The 16,701-nt window shown below is 52.8% G+C and overlaps 7 protein-coding genes across 7 annotated transcripts; 4 read left to right on the forward strand and 3 right to left on the reverse strand.

Moving 5' to 3' along the window:
* Positions 1 to 540: 540 nt before the first annotated feature.
* N7468_002266 (uncharacterized protein) lies at positions 541 to 1,770 on the reverse strand (the record flags this gene model as incomplete). Its single annotated transcript, XM_058471563.1, has 1 exon — positions 541 to 1,770. One exon carries the CDS (start codon positions 1,768 to 1,770, stop codon positions 541 to 543), a length of 1,230 nt encoding a protein of 409 aa, XP_058334704.1.
* A 1,473-nt stretch (positions 1,771 to 3,243) lies between these two features.
* On the forward strand, positions 3,244 to 6,543 carry N7468_002267 (cation-translocating P-type ATPase; the record flags this gene model as incomplete). The annotated part of the gene is made up of 1 exon (XM_058471564.1): positions 3,244 to 6,543. One exon carries the CDS (start codon positions 3,244 to 3,246, stop codon positions 6,541 to 6,543), a length of 3,300 nt encoding a protein of 1,099 aa, XP_058334705.1.
* Positions 6,544 to 6,874: 331 nt separating this feature from the next.
* On the reverse strand, positions 6,875 to 7,989 carry N7468_002268 (NADP-dependent oxidoreductase; the record flags this gene model as incomplete). The annotated part of the gene is made up of 3 exons (XM_058471565.1): positions 6,875 to 7,117; positions 7,172 to 7,730; positions 7,790 to 7,989. 3 exons carry the CDS (start codon positions 7,987 to 7,989, stop codon positions 6,875 to 6,877), a joined length of 1,002 nt encoding a protein of 333 aa, XP_058334706.1.
* A 494-nt stretch (positions 7,990 to 8,483) lies between these two features.
* Positions 8,484 to 9,061, forward strand: dprC (the record flags this gene model as incomplete). The annotated part of the gene is made up of 2 exons (XM_058471566.1): positions 8,484 to 8,807; positions 8,906 to 9,061. 2 exons carry the CDS (start codon positions 8,484 to 8,486, stop codon positions 9,059 to 9,061), a joined length of 480 nt encoding a protein of 159 aa, XP_058334707.1.
* A 750-nt stretch (positions 9,062 to 9,811) lies between these two features.
* On the forward strand, positions 9,812 to 12,629 carry N7468_002270 (uncharacterized protein; the record flags this gene model as incomplete). The annotated part of the gene is made up of 2 exons (XM_058471567.1): positions 9,812 to 11,905; positions 11,967 to 12,629. 2 exons carry the CDS (start codon positions 9,812 to 9,814, stop codon positions 12,627 to 12,629), a joined length of 2,757 nt encoding a protein of 918 aa, XP_058334708.1.
* A 943-nt stretch (positions 12,630 to 13,572) lies between these two features.
* Positions 13,573 to 14,691, reverse strand: N7468_002271 (ATP phosphoribosyltransferase; the record flags this gene model as incomplete). The annotated part of the gene is made up of 4 exons (XM_058471568.1): positions 13,573 to 13,800; positions 13,854 to 13,945; positions 14,028 to 14,519; positions 14,688 to 14,691. 4 exons carry the CDS (start codon positions 14,689 to 14,691, stop codon positions 13,573 to 13,575), a joined length of 816 nt encoding a protein of 271 aa, XP_058334709.1.
* Positions 14,692 to 15,430: 739 nt separating this feature from the next.
* N7468_002272 (40S ribosomal protein eS28) lies at positions 15,431 to 16,020 on the forward strand. The gene is made up of 3 exons (XM_058471569.1): positions 15,431 to 15,495; positions 15,666 to 15,749; positions 15,952 to 16,020. Exons 1-3 carry the CDS (start codon positions 15,435 to 15,437, stop codon positions 16,011 to 16,013), a joined length of 207 nt encoding a protein of 68 aa, XP_058334710.1. The 5' UTR covers positions 15,431 to 15,434; the 3' UTR covers positions 16,014 to 16,020.
* Positions 16,021 to 16,701: the final 681 nt, after the last annotated feature.

Consider the following 16,701-nt stretch of genomic DNA (forward strand, 5'->3'; position numbering starts at 1 on the left):
TTTTCTCCTGAACGTCTTGATCGTCCAGTGATGCCAGTGGTCGCGAGCTACCTCACAGGACTGGGAATATCAGAATCTAGAGCTGGTCAGGCTCTGACATTGTCTGTTTTGGCCTTATGCTGGTTAGAATGCGGGCTGGCCCCAAAGCCATATGTGGATCAGGTTTATGAATCGCTGTGTACATGCATATCAGCGCATGTTTCTCCTTCCCTACAATCGTACCACGGATACTGTCTGAAAGGTATCTTATCCCCAAGTTTGGTATCTTGAATTGTACGAAGTACATGTAGCCAACGACCAGCACCGACTTCAACATTTATCCCTTCATTGTCACCCTCGCTTGATTGGAGGCCTCGAGCGATTTCCATAAACTTGCCCTTGTGAGACTATCATTCCTCACAGCCCCGTCTCACCTGCTTCGCACACAAAGACCCCAGTCATCCATTCCGTTCTCAACATCTGCTTCGCAGTGAGTCGTTTCCGGGGAACGGGATGCAACATAGCATAGATAGCATTGCGCCGTCTCTAGAAAGCACCGAGTTAGCAAATCATCCGACAGCATAATATTGAGCGGCACCATACGCAGCCAAGAGCTTCAATCAGCGGGTAGCCATCCTCAGAACAGCGACAAGCCAGATAGTCCTCAAACCGTGAATCTTCATGATGTGGCCGAGCACTCCTCCACGGCAGGCGCCCGTTTATAAGAACCAGGTAGATAACAGCGGCAGCCCAAACATCCGCCGGTCGAGGATCTTTACTATGTTCTTCGCTGTGAGATGGATCCTTGCCCTTGTATTGGCGCGGGTGAAATGCCTCTGGAGGGATAAATGGGAGGCTCATTCCAGGGAATGTAGCAGAGGTGGACGACGTATCGCCAGAGCTGCCACGTCTGGAGCCATTTCCGCGAGAAAAGGGAGCGAGGAACCACGGCAATGACCAGGACCCTGAAGCTGGTGAAACCGGGGTCTGGGGCGAGTCCTCCTCTTCGTCGGAGGCTATCATGCACTTTTCCCAGATGCGGCAGACGTGGCCGTCGCCGAACCCTGCTAGTTTCACACAGCCATTTCCAGTGAGGAGCACGGTCTCGAGGCGTACATCGCGGTGCGCTGTCTGGTGTTCATGGAGGAATGCGAGGGCGCGAAGGATCTGGACTAGGATGCAGTCGGCCTCGTTGGACGGGAGGGCCCCGGTGCGTGATATCAGTTCATGCAGGTCGCCACCGGCACAAAAGGGGGTAACCAGACAAAGCTCTGCACGGTCGTTATATAAAAGGTCGATGATAGGAAGGATATTGGGGTGGTAAGGGTGTAGGTCGGCGATGAAGGTTGTTGAGCAGGCGGAGGCATGAGGCAAGGGGTTCGATCGTGAGCTGAGGATGTCGTTGCGATACACTTTGACGGCACAGAGCTGTGGCTGTTCGCGTGGCCCTCGAGGCTTGAACTGATGAAGGCGGATTGTGCTGTTGGTACCGTAATGCAAGATCTCCAGCATCCGGCCATACTTTTCTGCAAATGGGCGGCAATCATCCACGCGGGGTTGTTTTGATGCCGGCGATGAAGGAGGGGAATTCAGCATCAGTGGTTGGCGCTCTGTTGCAACGGATGCTTTACTGTACTGGTCATCACCCCTGTAGACGCGCTGACCGGCGCTTTGATCTTGGAGCAGATTCTCTGGCGACCATTTGTGACGTTCCGTATAGTGGGTATGAGTATCATTACTGGGTCGGCGCACAGGGGTAGCTGCCCAGCTCTCCAGCTGTGGGCCTTTCATGAGGTACGGTGTATCAAATGAGTTAAGAGGAGGAAGTTGGATTAAGAAATGAAAGGAGACAGTTCAAGTATGCAACGCAGGGTTAATTTTCAAAACAAATCCTAAAATAAGCCTGGTATGCGTCGGCGAGTATTCTCGAGAGATCCGGGGATTTTATAGATCGGGCCCCTTGCGCCGCTATGGCTATCTTTAACCCTCATAATGGTACTCGTGGCTACATAGAATGACACCAGTACATGGCCTTGTGATGTTTCTCTCCAGACCAGCCATGGTTGAGTGTGCTAGGAATGGCCTTGCTTGGTTGATTATCTCTCTCGCTAGGGAGCTGCTGCGATTGGATGGACAAAACAACGCAGGAAGATCAGGGAGATCGCGTATTTTGTCGTCTAATTCGAAAGATGAGCGATTTTTCTGCATGAATTACTGGAAGCGGGGTTGCTATTCCTTATCAAGGAAGATGGCAAGCAGAATTTTCTTTTTGTAAAATGGGGGCCTAGAGAGATCCTGGGATTCCATTGCACATCCAGTTCAAGTGCGGAAGTCAAACCTCTGGCAAAGAAAAATCGCTCACTTCCAGCCGAGGATTAATGTCCCGCAATTTTTTTTTTCCTTTCTGCTCTCGTGGCTAAAGCTTGTTCTGTTAGGTATTTTTCAATTTATTTTTCGAGTCTTCTGCGCCATTTCCAGGCAATTACCTCGCGATGACCGAAGAGATTGTTTGGCTGCCATGTTTCAACTTTGGGACGCGGTGCAATCCATTGGATGTATGAGGGCTAAGCAATTCCTAGTTCTGTTTTGGTACTGTCAGATGGGAGCATCCATACCGCAGGGCCATTTATTATTGGGCAGGGGAAGCTGCAGGCGGTAATATTACTGTTCGACCCGGTATATCAAGTATCTTTGCAGTGGGAGTTTTGGGCCGAATGAGTCTATGAGCGATTTCTGTGGGAGTGGATATTGTGTTGGTGGAGCTGGGAGTACCTGACCGATCTATGGCGAACTCTCTCTCTTGTTTGTACCGGAGGCTGAGCTGTCACTATCTGAGAATTTCGGGTCATGGCCCCTGCTGGCTTCTACAGTATGATAGTGGACCCTAATATGCCGCTGTTCGTACTACAGCGCCTCTCGTGGCTTGGATCCTGTCGCGTGGTTCCGCTTGCATGCAGTATTATCCCGATCCAGTAGACGTAAATCTGACCGATCTCTTGTCGGCTTCCTAATCCATAAGGCCGTCGCCAAACGGGTGGACTTTCCCGTCTGTCGCAAGTGCACTGTGTGGCCTATAAAGGGTCGGCGCGCGCAGATTTCAAAAAACCCTCTCAACATCGCTTTTTTCGCCTGTTTCTTCGTTTTTGATCCTTCGGCCCTTATTTCCTCCCGTTGCCCCGTTGAGGGTGTCTGGCTGCCTGCCACCTCTCCTCCCGTTCTCACTTCCTTCAGCCTTTCCCCCTCCTCTTTCGGGCAACCGCTACAATGGACCATAAGGCATCTGAGAACATCACCAGTATCGATGTGGAGGCAGCTGCGGCTGAGGCTTTGGATGAGGAGCGCATCGGCCGCCGAGGAATCACTTTTGAGGATTCCTCTGTGACTGATGTCGATGGCATGCGATCTATCTACCAGCCTACCCAGGGCGGCCGACCACGTTCGATGAGCCGAGAATCCCGCGGCTCACGCAGTGGAATTAGTGTTGCCGATGGACCAAGCAATGCTGGACTCCCAATCGAATTCCGTACCCTTTCCATTCAAATATCGGAGTCTCAGACACGTCCGAAGGAGGTAGTCACGGAGCCCCCCAAGGAGAAAGTACCCAACCAGGACTATTTCGAAAGTCTGGATTTCCACCATATTTCGCAAGAGAAACTGTGCCAGGAGTTCAATGTCGATCAGCGCACCGGACTGAGCGCTGATGCTGCTGCCAACCGACTCCAGCGCGATGGTCGAAACGTACTCTCTCACCATCGTGAAAACTACGCCAAAAAGTTATTCTTCTATGTCTTTGGTGGCTTCTGCTCCATCTTGTGGGTGGGAGTCATCATATTCTTTATTTGCTGGAAACCCCTCAGCAATCCGCCTTCTCCTACTAATCTTGCCCTGGCCATTCTGGTCATTCTGGTTATCGTCCTGCAAGCCAGCTTCTCCGCTTTCCAGGACTGGTCGACCAAGCGTGTGATGAACTCGATTCTCAACCTTCTACCATCAGAGGCTTTGGTTTTACGTGATGGAAAACTCACACGCATCCCTGCCACCGACCTTGTAGCCGGTGACATTGTCCAGATCAGTATTGGGAATAAGGTCCCTGCTGATATGCGCCTGCTCCAAACTTCAGGCGATGTCCGTTTCGACCGTGCTATCCTTACTGGTGAATCTGACGAGGTCGATGGAGCCATCGACTCCACCGATGCCAATTTTCTCGAGACTCGTAATATCGCTCTGATGGGAACTCTCGTCACCAATGGAAATGCCACCGGCATCGTGGTGCTGACTGGAGGCCGCTCAGTTATGGGCCGGATCGCCAAAATGACAGCCGGGGTCAAGCAAAAACCCACTCTGATCCAGAAGGAGATTAGTCGCTTCGTTACTATCATCATTTGTTTGACCATTTGCTTGGCTTTGCTGATCCTTTTCGCTTGGGTCGGATGGCTTCACAAGGACCACAAATCCTACATGAGCGTAGTAGCCATGCTGAACAATGTCATGGGCTGCGTGGTGGCCTTCATTCCCGAAGGTATGCCCGTTGGTGTCGCTCTGACCTTGATGATGGTTGCCAGACATATGAAGGCGACCAATATCTTGCCAAAGGGCCTTGCAACAGTCGAGACTCTAGGATGCGTTAACGTGATCTGCTCGGACAAGACTGGGACCCTGACCCAGAACCGCATGTTTGTCAAATCGCTGGGGATGGTGGACGGAGAGTTCAGCGTTGATGACTTGCGGAGCCACATGGATGAGTCCGAAGCCCTGAGAAACATGCTCCGGGCGTCTGTCCTGTGCAATGATGCCAATTTCGATTCGGAAACTTTGAATCTGCCAATCCATGAGCGTGTTGTCAATGGCAATGCAACCGATGCCGCTGTGCTTCGCCTGGCCGACAGTGCCGGTGTTGCCTCCCCAGCAAGCCTCGCGCCATATGAGCGTGTCCACCAAATTCCTTTCAACTCGAAAAATAAGTGGATGCTCACAATGCACCGTGACCCCAGCATTAGTAAGGGCTACATGATCTACGTCAAGGGTGCACCCGATGTTTTGCTGGACCGATGCTCCACTTTCTACTCTGCTGTCGACCACGCCATTCGTCCCCTGGACCGAGAAGCCCGTAAAAAGCTATCCGCCTTTCAAGCCAAGCTGTCACGTCGAGCGGAACGTGTCATTGTCCTTTGCCAGCGCCGCTATGACCCCATTCACGCGGTTGGATCCAATGGGTTCAGTGACGAAATGCTGGACTCCGGCGTCCAGGATCTGACTATCATCGGTATCTTTGGTATCATTGATCCGCCTAGACCGGAGACAGCCCAGACCGTTGCAGCCTGCCGCCGAGCTGGCATCCGGTTCTTCATGGTTACCGGCGACTTTGGCCTGACTGCTGCTGCGATTGCTCGAGACATCGGGATCTACGAGGGTGATGTTGAACCAGACACTGTTGATGATCTCAACGCTGCATTTCAGAAAGAGGACCAAGCGTCCCTTTCGTTGTCCCGCAAAAGCCTGCTTCTGGAGGGCTCCAGTCTTTCTGCCCTTACCCAGGAACAATGGTCTACTGTTTGCGAGTATGAAGAAATTGTGTTTGCTCGAACTAGCCCAGAGCAGAAGTTGCGCATTGTCTCCGAGCTCCAGGCCAACGGGAACACTGTTGCAGTCACTGGCGATGGCGTTAACGATGCTCCTGCTCTACGGTCAGCCAACGTCGGTGTCGCTATTGGATCGGGCAGTGATGTTGCGATTGAAGCTGCTGACTTGGTCCTGCTTGATCGGTTCGACTCCATCATCGAAGCTATCCGCTTGGGTCGCTTGGTCTTCCAGAACCTTCAGAAGGTGATTGCCTATCTTCTTCCAGCTGGTAGTTGGTCTGAAATCTGGCCTGTGATCATGAACGTCTTCTTCGGCGTCCCTTCCCCGCTGAGCTCATTCTTGATGATCATCATTTGTGTCTTTACCGATCTTTTCCTATCTCTTTCACTGATCATGGAGAAGGAGGAATTCGACCTCATGAGCATTCCACCTCGCCGTCCCAAGAAAGACCATCTGATCAACTTCCGCATCTACGGCCAGGCCTATCTCTTCGTTGGTGTGATGGAAGCCTTCAGTGCCCATGCTATGTTCTTCCTCTACATGTGGCAAGCCGCCGGGATTCCGTTCAACGACCTAATTTTCGCTTTTGAGAAATACACCGCTGGTTTCCATGGGTACACGCAAGATGAGCTCAACCACTTCAACTACGTCGGTCAATGTGTCTACTTTGTTACCCTGGTCATCATGCAATGGGGCAACATCCTTTCAGTGCGCAGCAAGCGGATGTCAATTCTCCAGGCTGATCCGATCCGCCCTGCCCGTCGCAATCCATGGCTCCCACTTGCCATGCTTATCTCCCTGGTGATTGCCATCTTCGTGACCGAGGAGCCTGGTCTGCAGAGTCTGTTCTTGACAGCTTCGGTTCCCATCAAGTGGTGGTTCATTCCACTCGGTCTTGCGGTCGGTATTCTTTGCATGGATGAGCTGCGCAAGTTGCTAGTTCGCTTGTTCCCCAAGGGCCCGGTCGCTTGGGTGTCGTGGTAGAAGCGGATGGGCTCTTATGATGCCGCCAAGTTTGCTGAAAAAATATCTTTTCGCTTTATGCTTTGATCAGCGGGTGTATTTGTTTTCTTTTTCTTTCTTCTTTTTTTTCTTCACGATACTCAAGGTTGCATTATTCAATGAGATATGAACTTATCAGTGTCGCATTTGGGCACGACTACCGCCATAGAGGGAACGATACCAGACGAATCAACATGAAGTTAAGATGTGATATTACTGTGCAGTTTATCGAGATAGCCCGTCTCCCTTGAAACGTTCAGATGTTTTTTTGAGTAGAATACAGCAGAGTCCTGGCGCCACAGCGACCACTATCTCATAGCTTGGATTTGGTCAGGGCCTCACTAACCGGAGCGATCTCTACCATCATCTTGCCCGTGTTCGCGCCAGCATAGAGATCGACCAAGGCTTGAGGAGCCGCCTCGATTCCTCCAGGGACGATATGCTCCTTGCGCTTGAGCTTTCCTTGCGAAAGCCAAGAAGCCAGCTCTTTTTGAGCAGCAGCATACTTCTTGATGTAGTCAAAGACAATGAAGCCCTTGATGGTAACCCGTTGTGACTATGCGCCTGTTAGCAATGTCCTCGACCCCAAACACACCAAATCCAGACTTACAATGACAGTCATGAAGCTCGCCGGACCCTGCGGCTTAGCTGAATTGTACTGACTGATTGCACCACAGATCACAAAGCGCGAATCTCTGGCCGCACGTGCCAGACAAGCATCCAAGATCTCACCCCCGGTATTGTCAAAAAATACATCGATATACTCCGGGGTGGCCTCCTTGAGCTGCTTCTTCCAATCCTTATCCTTATAGTTGACCGCGGCATCAAAACCCAGCTCCTTCACCAGAAACTCGCACTTCTCCTTCGACCCCGCCAACCCGACAACCCTCTTCGCTCCCTTGATCTTCGCAATCTGTCCCGCCACCATCCCCGTCGCCCCCGCCGCGCCCGACACAACGACGGTGTCGCCTGGCTTCGGTTTCCCAACCTCCAGCATGCCAAAGTACGCCGTCAGCCCCGTCATGCCGAGCACAGACATTGCGTCCGTCGGCCGCCCGCCCTCGGGGATCGTGATCTTCTCCACCTCCTTTTCGCCCACAACCGCGTACTCCTGCCAGCCGGAGTACGCGAGCACCCAGTCGCCTTTCTTGTGCTTGGAGGCGAGCTTGCTACCGACGGCGAGTACCTGGGCAATGCTCTGGCCGCGCATGACGGCGTTCAGCTCGACGGGGCGATGTAGGAGCGTTTGGCGGTTAGCCATTGGCGCATGGCCGGGTCGAGCGAGAGGTAGTGGACGCGCACGAGGAGCTTGTCGGCGGGCACATCGGTGGGTTTGGCGACCGTGTTCACGCGAAAGGTGCCGGAGTTGAGGGCTGGATCGATGGCCGGGGCGGGCGTTTTGTTGTAGAGGATCTGTTTATAGGACATGGTGGAGATATTGTCTTCTTCTTTTGGGGAGGAATTGGGGAGGCAGGGCTCAGGAGACATATTGCCATCGCGCCATTATATGGATGTGGAGGGCGGTTTGCGGGGATGCCGCAGGGGTCGGAGTATCCCCATATTAGGAAAAACGTCCCTTTGTAAAAATGAACCGAGGTTCGGTGACTCCGGTTTGATCGGGCTCAATAATCAAAAATTTCTAGGTACAACTTGATGCCTGGTATAACATCTAATAACAGTTAGCCAGGATGTTCTCCGTACCCCGTATGATCATCCGACTAATACGTGTGTACGTACTTATGTAGATCATTTCGATTCAGGTTTCCCCACGACTATCAGATCTGTGAGTTCACGTTGACGTCATGAGTTGGCGAATCTAGTATAAGAATATTTGCCTCGCCGTGGTCCATAAGCTTAGTTGTAAAGAGTCAGAACTTGAATCGAAACATATTTTTGACCCAAAATAAGCTTTTCACATCACAATGAGTGCTTCTCACGGATCTTCCACTGGAGCCCCTGGTATTCCCACGGGTTTGCACGACTCTCGCAATGACTACAACCCAGCTACCAAGGGCTACAACCCCGCCACTGGCGCCAACTACTCGAAGCCCCAAGAGTCACTACAGTCTCAGCCGACCACATCGGCATCCAACAGCTACGATGGGGTGAAGACTGACCGTGTTCACCACCCACCCCCCACCGGCACTGCGCAGCGAACCCAGTTCGGCGAGTCGAATGACTCGCGGGCTGCGCAGGTTGGCGGGGGTGTAGGCAAGGGTATCAAGGGCTTTGCGGCAGGTCTACATGTAAGTTGACATATCCTAGCCCACCTTGATGGGACCCCGATTCTCAATCTATATACCTGTGCCATCAAATCGGAATTTAGCTAACCCCTTGGTTCTAGGGCGCCGGAGAGTCGTTGCGTGGGGCGGCCAATGCGGCTGTTGACCGGGCCTTTGGATCCGACGAAGGTGCAGAATGGAATGAGGAGATCGCGCGTCGAGGCGAGAACGAGATTCGGAACAAGGAATTTGGGAAACCTCTGCCCCGTGAGCATTAGGAGCATGTAGGAGCATGAGGTAAACCTGCAATTTAGGGCATGATGTATGATATGAATAGAAGAATAACGCACGGAACATGATCGAATGATAGCACGATATAACGTCATATAATTCGGGGGGGGTCCACTGGTTCAAGTTATGCCTGCGTAAACAACAATAGCGAGGTACATATCGATGTCATTGCGCGCCAGTTTCTTTTGGTTTCCAAGGTTGAGGGGGGATCGATCTCTTCCGGGGGCCAAAGGTCGATCATGGCAGAACATAAAGTACCAAACAACACAGCCCTTCCCAGGCCAAACGTCCAAGCTTCCAAACAGCAAAAATAAGCGTTGCCAATCCAAGTAAGCTTCGACCGTCCAAAATAGGCGACATCTGGCGATTCCGAATTCAACTTTGCCTTCTTGCCGGACGAGCCGGAGGCTGTGCGGACCCAAGTGGACCCCACGGTTCTTATAACGATCGCTGCCCGCATTGCGGATCGTAAAAAAAAAAGAAGAAATAGACCTTCAAGCTTCCTTGATCTTCACGTTCGAGTTGGAACGTAGTACATACAGGGAGTGTGATACCGCAGTCTGGGACATATCTTGTATCACTTCCCCACTAATTTGCACAAGCCTCTCCGGGTCCTCTTCTGCGTTGTCCCGGGTTCCTGGGCGCTTTGGGGCCAAGCTTTTTGGTCATACTCTTGCAGACGACCCCATGCCCTTCGAGCATAAAGATTCTTCCCTTGTCAACACGGCATCTCTGCTATGGTTCCGTCCATTTCCGACCGGGATCAGGCCATAACGCCTACGACCAAACGCCCCGATCAGGAAATCCCCGAGCAAACGTCCAGACAGCAGGACCTCTACACCTCAGAATCCTCTCTCAATGCGATAGCTGCGATTTCTGACTCGCCATCGCAGTACACCTCCTTTTCTAGCTCCGACAATGAGGAGGCCGTACACAGCTCCGACCCGGATCTCGACCCCGAGGTGAACGAAGATGCCGCCAGCGAGGTCATCGGCGTCAGCATTAGTCGCGCCCAGAGCCGCATGAAGGCGCGTGCAACACCCGCCGAAGAGAAGAACCGCGTGCTCGAACAGCAGGGAAACTACTTTGTGCCCATCCCAGATGCCACCCGTGAAAACGGCCTGTTTGTCTCGGACCTAACGGAGGAGCCCGAACCAGTGAAAGACAGCCCTCCCCGGTTTCCCCAGCGTCTTCCCCAGCGTTTCCCACAGCGGTTTCCCAATATCGAGATTGCAAAAAATCGACGGCCTCGCGACGATGCGGCCGCGTCTCACCCTCCCGCTCAGACTGTGGAGCCAGACCCGCGCGCCGGCCCCCACGGAGACGATACTGCAGTCGTCTCGAAGGATTCGGCTGGGGCCCAACGCTCGAGCTTTACACGGTCGTTGCTGAAAAATTCGTTACCTCTTCGACCGCGCTCCTGGTCGAATGAGCTGAAGAAGATTCTCCCGGATCTGGGCTCGCTGGCCAAGCGACCCTCATTATCTTTCCGTTCGGGAATAACGCAGCATAATCGTGGTCGCAGTCAGACGGCCGAGGGGTCCCCGTATAAGCAGACGGCTCGCGTGCCGCAGCGAACCACTTCATTGGTCTCTCGCCATCCCCAGTCGCCCCGCACCAGTGATCTGGAGCATGATGACGAGGACGGCGATGATGCTCGGTCGATTTCTGAGTTAAAGCCGTTGGAAGGGAGCTCCGCGGTGAAACATTCGTACTCGCGACGACCTAGTACCACCGGACCTCGGCGACCGCCAAGCTTGCGACGGTCCTCGTCGGACCAATCGCTTTACTTGCGTGCGTCGTCCACGGCGTCTTCGCTGGAGCAACGGCCGCGCTATGAGAACGTTCATTCGCAGGTCAATAGTCGGTTCAAGGCGATTAAAGATTCCTTGCAGGACTCGAGTAGTCGGCTGCTTAGTATGCCTACTTTGAATCTCCACGACATCCGCAATGATTGGACGTCGAAGCCTTTCTTCATTGATCGTGGAAGCTCGGTTGGCGCTTCGTCTGCCGCGAAAGACAGGGCTCTGAATGGGACGCATACCCATACAGAACCGCCGTCCCCGCCTCCACCGCCAAAGAACCATCCTCAGTCGACTCATCCTGTCCTAGAGGAGGCAATGAGGGAGTTGACGGGTGATGTTGTGATTCTCGGAGGCTACCGGGGCTCAATTCTACGGTCTGCCAAACCCCCTCACCAACAACTTTGGGCACCGATGAAAGTGGGATTGAATCTCCGCAAGGTCGACTTGGAAGTAGGGCTGACTCGCGAGGACGAAGAGAACATGGAGGAAAAGATCATTCCATCTGGTGTTTTATCACACGTTGGCCCTGTCGACGTGTGTAGGCGACTCATCAAGCGCTTGCAGAAATGCGACAACGCTATTCGCGGCGATCTCCGTGTCTGGAACTACGGCTACGACTGGCGTTTGAGCCCAGACTTATTATCACAGAGGCTGATCGGGTTTCTGGAGAACCTTCCATCAAATCAATCAAACAATACCCGACGCGGCGCATATGTGATTGCCCACAGCCTCGGCGGCCTCATCACCAGACATGCCGTGAACCAACGACCTGATCTCTTCGCCGGCGTCGTCTACGCCGGCGTGCCACAACACTGCGTTAACATCCTGGGTCCTCTCCGCAACGGCGACGACGTGCTTCTCAGCTCGCGCGTCCTGACCGCACAGGTTAACTTCACCTTCCGGACGAGCTACGCCCTTCTCCCAGAAGACGGCCACTGCTTCATAAACAAGCATACCAAAGAAGAATACCCCGTCGACTTCTTCGACGCCCGCAACTGGGACGAATACCGCCTGTCCCCCTGCATCGCCCCCCCCACTGCCGCCTATGCCCGCCAACCGCGGCCTGATCAATTTCAATATTACCAAGCGCTTCTCCCTGGGTGGCCGTGAGGACCACGCTTCCTCTTCCGACGCTCAGTATGACTCAACCACAGATGAAGAATCGTACCCTGGCAAAACTCCCCCTACCCCCCAGCACAGCTCCACAGCTCCGCTCCCGGAAGCCGCTGTCGCAAACGCTTCCGAAAAGCTCCACAGAGTTCCCTCTGCGGCCGACGGCATCGTCGGCCCTGTCCCGCATCCACGCGGAAGCTCAGGAACCAGCAAAGCCTCGACAACAATCACCATTCCGCGCGCTGCAGCGGTCGAGTACCTGGAGCGGACGCTCGCAGAGGTCAAACACTGGAAATCCGGCCTGGAATTCAACCCCGAGCACCAGCAGCAGAATAAGTATCCGCCTGCCGCAGTGCTTTTCGGCAAGAGCGTTCCGACTGTCTACGGTGCCCGTGTCACCTCACGCGAGGCGATCAAGCACCAGGATGCGTACGATGACCTGGCCTTCGCAGCGGGCGACGGTGTCTGCCTCGCCTCGGCAGCGATGCTACCGCCAGGGTACCGAATTATCAAGGACGGGCTTGTCAAGAGTGACCGGGGTCACGTGGGGCTCTTAGGTGATCTGGAGGGGGTTGGGCAGTGTCTCAGGGCTATTGTGTGGGGGGAGGAAGGAAGGCGTTGGCATGGGAGCTTATAATTAGGAGATCAATCTGGGTGGTATACCCAGTGGATGGTTATATTGTTTATTTGTTTCTTTTTTCCTTTTTCTTACCCTGTTCACGTTTCTTGATGATACCACATGTCTGATGAATTGAAGCCCGGCTTACACGGTACCAGATCACGGCCGAAGCCGCTACATATGCATTGTACGATATAAATTATACCTAGAGGAAATGGGGTTGAAGAAATAAGACTTATGTTCGCATATGAACTTGTAGAAGCACGCATGAAGAATACAGCTATGACAATTGGCATCTCTGTTTTATTAGTAGCCTCTATGTGAGCTATTATGAATTCCAAAAGACTCTTACCTAGGGTAATCTCGAGAAGCCGAAGATATATTAGAGGTAGTAGTCTGATTATCAGGCAGGCAGTGCTCAGGTGTAGCCCATTGCTTCTTAAGGGTCGCATGGACAAGTTATGGGTCTTTCCCACAATCCGCAACTTGAACCAGTGCGACAACCATCAAGGATGAAGGGATTGAAGCCCATGGCTCCAGCATGGACGTGCACGGCGGATGAGCAATTCTGTCCAATATGCTTTCTGACATGTTGCTCGTGGACGCAAAAAGCAATATCAATCCAGGCATCACACTCCTCATACCAAATTTCAGTCCAATTTTGTGAGAAGTGACTTTCAAGCCCTCCAAACGGTTTTTTATGCACACTAATCGACATTTCAGCGTCCGTATCGAAGAGTGCTATTAGCCTGCACTCAATTTATGATGAAAAAGAGCGCAAATGTCAAGGAATTGCTTTTGCATAAACCCATACTCTATATGTACTTTTATTAGAGATCCACAACACCCTCGAATTGCACCCAAAGCTTCAAGACCTCAACACAAGAGACCGTAACGGGGACATAAAAGAACATTCTCAAAACAAGCCACGAGCAAAAATCTAAAGCCACATATATCCGCTCTAGTTCGTCCGCGAGTTCGCAATGTTCAGTGTCAGGATATCCACGGCCCCAACCTTCGTCAGCTCGTCCATGACCGTCGCAATTCGCTTCTTCTCCACCATCGAGCTGACTGCAACCCAGTTCTCCTCTTCCAGCGCGGTGACGGTGGGCGCGCGCTTGCCGGGCGTGATCTTGCACGCAGCGACAAGCTGGTCACGCGGGATATTGTACTGGCACAGCACGAACTTCTGGGCTTGTATCACACCGCGAATACGAGAAAGAATGATCTGCTGCAAAGCACTGTTGGAGTTTCGGGATTGACAAGGACGGCCGTGCTCTCGACGACGGTGTCGATGGCTTTCAGGCCAGCGGCCCGCATAGTCTCGCCAGATTCTGAGGAAGGAGCGTGTATATCAGCAACGATTTCACAACAAATACAGTAAGGGAATTCAGCTATTCCGGTAGGAAAGCATACCGACTAAATCCACAATACCGTCCGCGACACCCAGCGCACACGCCGCCTCCACACTGCCCCCGACAAACTTGATATTAGTGCTCAGCTTCTCGCCCGCAGCCTTGCCCTCCAGCTTCGCGAAGAAGGCATTGGACAGCGACGTGAAACTTGTAACGACATTCCGGCCCACGAGCTGCTTAGCTTCGCTGATGTCGCCCTTCTCGGGGACCTGCACCTGCAGCTTGCAGCCGCCGAAACCGAGGTCGAGCACCTCTTCCACGCCGGAGGTCTCGCCCTCGGGTAGGTTGGCGTCATGCTCGGCGACCTGGTCGCGGCCTGTGATGCCCAGGTCGACGCGGCCCTCGCCGACGAAGGTGGGGATGTCGGCGGCTGGGAGGAAGATCAGTGCGATGTCCATGTTCTTTACGAGGGCGATGTCCAGGCGGTTCTCGCGGCGGAATTGGATGTCGCTGCCGGCGAGCAGTTCAAGGGTGGCTTGTTGCAAGCGGCCCTCTGCGTGATTCACATGGTTAGCGGGTGATTAAGAGGTAGAGGGTGGTTTGATGCTCGTTCTCTATGCGCTGTTGGCGAGGACAATGCCATGAGTCATGGATGGAAGATGAGAGGATACTTGCTTTTGGGCACGGCGAAGAGGAGTCTGCCTTCGAGGCTGTGAAGGACCCATCGTCAGCTATTTTATTCCTGTTGAAGATTCGGCATTGGAGAGGGCATTGAGTCGTACTGGTTTACGAGATCCATGATGGGCGCGTGGATGCGGGGCGGTGTCGCAACTTTTCTTCTTGAGGTGAGGAGGGTCAATTGCAGTGAGTAAGTTCGCCTTCAACTTGACAGTGGTTTCCGATGACGGTATAGTGGTACCTGGTATTATAGCAGGTTGTCCGCGCAATAAAGTGGCTGGACAAAATGAGTCTTTACAGAAATTCGGAGGGGCAGCGATTTCCGGTGACGCTGCGGGCCCATGTAGACCGGCAACGGAGCCCCACGTGCTGGGCAATAGATCAATGGCTGGCTATATGTGAAAATGCATGATGACTACTATGAAAGTGCTAGAATATCAAATGCTCCTTGGCGATCTACAGCCGGTCGTACTACCTGTATTCCTTTCTGAAATCCCGTTTGCCCGCAACCACAACATGGTGATTGGCTCGAGTGCATCGAAGGATGACTAACATTGGTGACTAGATTAATGCCCCCACTTTCAGGTGTCAATTATATCGCGGACACAAAGTTCTTGCTGACTCAGCGGGATAAAACGCTTTCATGCCTGACGGCTCAGGTGTCAGCAGCCCTGAGCCCTCGCGTAATTTGGAACCCACACAAGGCAAATTCATCTTCACATCCGCTACTTCCACCAGTCCACCCAAATTCTCACCAACCTCGCCCCCGAGCCCTCCTCATCCCTTCAAGATGGATTCCGCTAAGCAGCCCGTCAAGCTCGTCAAGGTGACCCGTGTCCTCGGCCGCACCGGTATGTGCTATTACCAATCCAGTCCGCGATATAAAGCTTTGGAGATCCGTTTAAGATTCCGCGGGGATGTCCCGCACGACTATGGAAATCCCCAAAATTTATTCGCAAAATGGACAATCCCGACTTTCAAAACTGTTCCCGATATTGATTTGTGATTTTTATGATTATAGGCTCCCGTGGTGGTGTTACCCAGGTCCGCGTCGAGTTCATGGACGACACTTCCCGCAGCATTATCCGCAACGTCAAGGGCCCAGGTATGCGATTCCGAAATCACCCAGTCCCAGCACCCATTTGAATATACCAGAGTATCGAAAGAGGAGGATTTCAATGAGGGGGGAACAATCCGACATTCAGAATCCACAATGGACCTGGGGTCATCCGATATGGGAATTGTTGATACTCGGGCACGCCCACGCGAATCTAGAACGCTCCGCTAATACAAGCCGAACTTTATAGTCAAGGTTGACGACATCCTCTGCCTGCTCGAGTCTGAGCGCGAGGCCCGCCGTCTCCGTTAAAAAACCCCAAAACGATTATTTGCGCGCGCTATGTCTTTCGTCTCTTGTCTCTCGCATATCCCTCCCGTTCGGTTTTTCATGATCGTTCTTCGGCCAAAAAACACTGTCCCCAAATTTCCTTTACCTCGCCGTATCTCGACTCCCGCATCTTCCTTACCTCAACCGCCGCGCCACCTGTCTCAACCCGCCGTCCGAGTCTGAGTGATCATCGACCGGAGGTTCTGATATAGGTGGATGGGATCTTCTTTTTTTTTGCTATTTGGGTGTACCCTCAAATGCAGGAATATCTCCAGAAGTCGATCTGGACTCCGATGGGAGAGAGAGATGGAGAGAACGTGCATATCCAAAAAGCCCTGTTACTATGAGAAATGAAATGAGGTTGCGCGAGAGCTGATTTCACGGATTTGTGGGTTGGTCTGGTTTGGTCTGGTGTTTTAATACTACGCTCCATTCGGTGCGCTTGCATATGGGCTCAATGCGACAAATGAGGTTGTGATGTGCTTTTCTCCTTATTTTGGCTCTAGCAGTGGTAGCAGGATGCCGAGGCTGTCAAGTCTGACCGACTACGAACTACGGAATCAAGTTGAAACCTCCAGTTCTAATTGTCGTGCCAGCTGGCGAATTGTAGTGTAGGGCATCATCTCGCAGGGCTTTGTGTTGATTCATGCTTGGAAGACAAGCTGCAAGC

Source organism: Penicillium chermesinum (genome assembly GCF_028974085.1).
Source record: "Penicillium chermesinum strain IBT 19713 chromosome Unknown utg000002l:1.0-5270490.0:1.0-5274688.0, whole genome shotgun sequence".
NCBI classification, from domain to species: domain Eukaryota; kingdom Fungi; phylum Ascomycota; class Eurotiomycetes; order Eurotiales; family Aspergillaceae; genus Penicillium; species Penicillium chermesinum.

What these genes read in the sequence shown, in the direction of transcription:
- N7468_002272 (XM_058471569.1), top strand. Translation starts at nt 15,435, where the DNA reads ATGGATTCCGCTAAGCAGCCCGTCAAGCTCGTCAAGGTGACCCGTGTC. An exon ending in CCGTGTCCTCGGCCGCACCG is followed by an intron (nt 15,496 to 15,665) that starts GTATGTGCTATT and finishes TTATGATTATAG; the next exon opens with GCTCCCGTGGTGGTGTTACC. An exon ending in CCGCAACGTCAAGGGCCCAG is followed by an intron (nt 15,750 to 15,951) that starts GTATGCGATTCC and finishes CGAACTTTATAG; the next exon opens with TCAAGGTTGACGACATCCTC.